We start from the raw sequence: 4,373 nt of genomic DNA, 5'->3' as shown, positions 1-4,373 counted from the left end.
TTTTTTTTGAGACGAAGTCTCACTCTATTGCCCAAGCTGAGTGCAGTGATGTGATCTCGGCTCACTGCAACTTCCACCTCTCGGGTTAAAGCAATTCTCCTGCCTCGGTCTCCCAAGTGGCTGGGACTACAGGCATGCACCACCATGCCCAGCTAATTTTTTGTATTTTTAGTAGAGATGGGGCTTCACTATGTTGGCCAAACTGCTCTTGAATTCCTGACCTCGTGATCCGCCCGCCTTAGCCTCCCAAAGTGCTGGGATTACAGATGTGAGCCACTGCACTTGACTGTGTTGATTTTTCTTATCTCCTGCCCTCCCTCTCCAAAAGAAAATACATAAATTAAACTAGCAACTAAGAGGGATAAGTTAGACCTAGCATTACCACTAGCCCAGTGCTCTTTGAGAGAATCACATTGCTTTGTGTCATTCTAGGTGGCCCCAGCAGATGGCTTCTCTGATCTTGCCATGCAAGTAATGACATCTCCATCTAAGAACTACATTCTCTCTGTGATCAGTGGGAGCATCTGTATATTGTTCCTGATTGGCCTGATGTGTGGACGGATCACCAAGCGAGTGACACGAGAGCTCAAGGACAGGTAGAGCCACCTTGACCACCAAAGGAACTACCTATCCAGTGCCCAGTTTGTACAGTCCTCCTGTATAGCGTCCCCACTCACCTCGCTCTTCTCAGAGGTGACACCAACACCCGTGTTAGAGCATCAGCAGGTATCCACTGCGTTGTCCCGTCCAACCTCTACTCATGTCCATGGTGTCCTCCTCGTCCTCACCGTTCGTGCAGCAGCAGCAGCTGGCCGCTGGGGTTCCTGCCTTTGTTGGCAAACTTGGGTTTACCTGCCTGTAGACAAGTCTCTCTCGTACCAACAGAACTACCAGTACTTCCAGAAACAACTCACCTGACCTGCAACTCAAAGGCTTTTTTTAAGAAAACCACCAAAACAAAAAAATTTTTTAAGAAAAAAACGTATATAGTAACGCATCTCCTCCAGGCTTCATTTGGGCAATGGGGTTATTTCTTTCATATGACTGTGTAAAACCAAGACAGAACTTAGAGGGGAAGCACTCCACCCAGTGTGCCATGACTGAGGTGTCTTGTTCCTGTCTCAGAAGCACCTTGGGGCTGAACCAGGGCTATGGTCTTCACCAAGGAGTGGGTGGGCAGCCACTCCCTAGGCTGTGTGGGTCCTGCTTTCTTCTGCTGAGAAGGTGACGCTTTCCAGTTTCTACCCTAATCAGCCGTTGCCAGCCACAGCCCCAAGGCCATGGGTATTCTATGGTCTCCTCACCTCATTAAAGCAAAGCATGAGCCTCCCTAGACAAGGGCAGCTGGGGAGGGGAAGGGACCGGAAGTTTGTGAAGTTGGACAGTCCACGCATCTGCACAGAGAGGCTGGATTCTGAGTCCCTGAGTCCCCAGGCAGCAGGATCCCAGGAACCTTCCTCCTCCAGAGTAGCACAGGACTCAGCTTCCTCTGGACCGGCCCTGCTCAGGCTGCAGTCACTCCAGAAGCTCTGTCCTTCACCGGGAGGCTGGACTGTGGTGGGAGGGGTCCTTGAAGACGGGTGTGGGGAGCAGCAGGGCAGGAAGCAGGAGCCAGAAGTTTGACTCACTTTGCTTTATTTTTCAGGCTACAATACCGGTCAGAGACAATGGCTTATAAAGGTTTAGTGTGGTCTCAGGATGTGACTGGTAGTCCAGCCTGACCTTTCTACACACTCCAGACAAACTTCCCAGACAAGCTCCTTTGTGCCTCCGCGTGGAGAGGGTGTGGAAAGTTATCACATTAAAAGATGGAGGATTTGCTCCGTTTTTTTTCTTTCTGTCCGTTTGCTGCGTGTACCCACTCTAGTAGGCATTGGCTAAATGTTGTCTTTTGGTGATTCATCAACCTTTGCAGGATATGGGCGTTATAGAAGCAGTATTCTTGGCCTCATTCCTCCAGTGTGGAGGTGCCAAGTCGGGGGTGTGAGAGGGAGGCGTCCAGGCGTCATGGTTCAGCCTGGCACACCTTTGGTTGAGTTTGGGGCATGAAATCACAGTGGCTGCACAAGAAAGCAGTGTGTACAGTAGGAGATATATTTGTATAATATATATTTTGTTAACCTGTTAGATGTCCACAAAGTATTATAAATCACGTGCCTAAAACTGTCCACGTAGACTAAGGCCCACCCTTGGCGCCCTCCCCTCCCCGCCTCTGCTCTACACGGTCGGCGCACGCTGCAGGACCCGAGCGACACTCATCTTCCCCGAAGGGTGTTCAGTACAAAGTGTGTCAGTTTGTGGATGCGTTGATCCAAGTTACTCCTTGACTAACCTGACTGACATATATTTGAATACTGTGGTTTTCTTTCTTTTTTTCCTATTTTGCTGCCCTTCCTGGAGGCAGTGGGTTCCAGAAGCCAACTGTCTGTCTTCCTGCCAAGTCATCAAGGGAAGCTGCTAAGCTGCTTAGTCTCCTCGGTCCTGCTCGTAGGATCTTCCTGATTGTCCACAGCTATCTGGGATGCTTCAGCCTCCTAAAACTGGAAGCGTGGGGTGCGAGCAGCACACCCCTTCTCCCACCACTGCCAACCGGAGTGAACGGCCAAGAGTTCTCTACAGGTTCCCCTGGGGGCTGGGGGCTGCTGAGGCTAATATCAAGAATCAGGAATGTCATGTATATGCAGGTTCCCATGGACGTGTCTGGTGTGGTTTACAGGTAGGATGAATGCCCCCCGTTTGACTGGGTGGGGTGTTCTTCGTCTCTGCACTCTCCTTTCCAGTGTGCGTAAACCCTTATACTTCTCATCGTCTTGATATTTGTGTTCTTTCCAAATTGGGAGAAAATCCCATTTGTCATCTGCAGATTTGGAAGTTTGATGAGGAATTTGGTCCTTGAAACATTTGTCATCTTTAGAAATGGTCAGAATAGAAAAGATAGCTCTGCCAGTATCTTCAGTTGCTTATTACAAGAAAGTCTTTCATCATCCTACTTGGAGTGTTTTCTGGTGACTGGCTCTTGAGAGGCCCAGGCAGGACCCTGAGCAAGTTTTTCTAAGTTCCAAAGCCAACGAAATCTGAACTGGCTGCACTCATCGAGTCCCTCATTTGGCAAAACAAAACAGGGCCGGGGCACCGCTGGTTCCTGGCTTCATAGGTCAGTCATTTGGCTGAGACTGCTCAAGAAGAGTGACCACGATCTTTCTGTGGATGGGAGTGGGTGATGGACTCTGGCCTCTATCTCCTCCCTGATGTCGAGCCCGTGAACAGTAATAGAAGGAGAGGGCAGGGGTGTTGCCAAGGCTAAGGCTTCCGGTACTTGCTGACAGTTACAGCAGCTGGGTCGCTGTCATCTGGACTTGCCCTTTTCTCAGCAGCTCTTAGACACAGTGTGCTCCCAAGCCCTCTAGAGGCACCTGGAGCCTGGGCTGCCTGGCTGGAGGCACTGGAGTAGTGAAGGTGAGCTGTGTGGGCAAACTATTAAGAACAAGATGAATTGTTCCCAGTGGAGCTTCTCCCACAGAAGGGGATCTGTGTGAGGCCTTCATCTGGATACATGCTGGACTTCTGCTGCTATTGCTGCTGTCCCTAGACAAGCCTGCTAGCAAGAAGCACCAGCAGGGGAGCCGTGCATGCCATAGGCTTGGGATCACTCCAGGGAAAGTGATCTTCCCCGCGGCTCCCACTCCCAGCTCTAGTTCTGAACCAGTACATCCTCGGAAGCTGGGAGGGTTCCAGGGTGGCCGGTGAGCTAGTCTTCAGTGAGCAGGTGTTGACTTGAACACATTGCAGGCCTTTGGCTGTCTCATGCTGTGCTTACTCTTCTTGGGAACAGTGAGCCACTCAGCTGGCTGGGGTGGAGACGCATCCTGGTGAAGGGACAGCTTTCCCTGAAGATGCCACAGAAAGCTACTGTCTGATTTTATTTGTTCTGTTTCCTGAGATCAACTAACAGAGGAGTCCGACGGTGAGGGTGTCTACATTCATTCATGTTTTACGTTTTATCAAGGCAGATTGGAAAGGGAATTATGTGGCTGACTTCTGTTGGACTTCCCAAGAGAAGATTCTCTTCTTAGGTCATTGTGGCTCCTAGAAATGTCTCCTGTCCTCACAGCCTCCAGGCCTGTGGTATGACTTCTGCCCCGAAGTTTCTACTACAGTGAGTCATCTGGGGAGAGGAGGTTGCTTCCCTGAAAAGAGGCCTTCCCTTCCTGTTTCCTCCCCTACCTCCTCAAAACATACTGTAAGTCAAAACTTAATCTAAGGAGAAAGAAGCTGGATCAGGAACCTCAGAAGTCAGCCACAGTCAGCCTAAATTTTGGCTATAAAAGCAGAAGAAGAATATGGGTAGTTGGGTTTTTTTTTTTTTTTTTTTT

General features: G+C 49.9%; 1 protein-coding gene across 1 annotated transcript in view; it reads left to right on the top strand.

The window, feature by feature from the left end:
- The window catches only part of GLG1 (golgi glycoprotein 1), a 172,549-nt gene extending 170,722 nt beyond the window's left edge, over positions 1 to 1,827 (top strand). Inside the window, exons 26-27 of the mRNA XM_017516258.2 lie at positions 433 to 596; positions 1,646 to 1,827. Coding sequence (XP_017371747.1) covers positions 433 to 596; positions 1,646 to 1,721 — 240 coding nt within the window. The 3' untranslated portion in view covers positions 1,722 to 1,827. The remainder of the gene's footprint in view (positions 1 to 432; positions 597 to 1,645) is intronic.
- Positions 1,828 to 4,373: the final 2,546 nt, after the last annotated feature.

This window comes from Cebus imitator, unplaced genomic scaffold, assembly GCF_001604975.1.
Source record: "Cebus imitator isolate Cc_AM_T3 unplaced genomic scaffold, Cebus_imitator-1.0 Scaffold577, whole genome shotgun sequence".
Taxonomy (NCBI): Eukaryota; Metazoa; Chordata; class Mammalia; order Primates; family Cebidae; genus Cebus; species Cebus imitator.
This window is presented reverse-complemented; position numbering and strand designations above follow the sequence as displayed.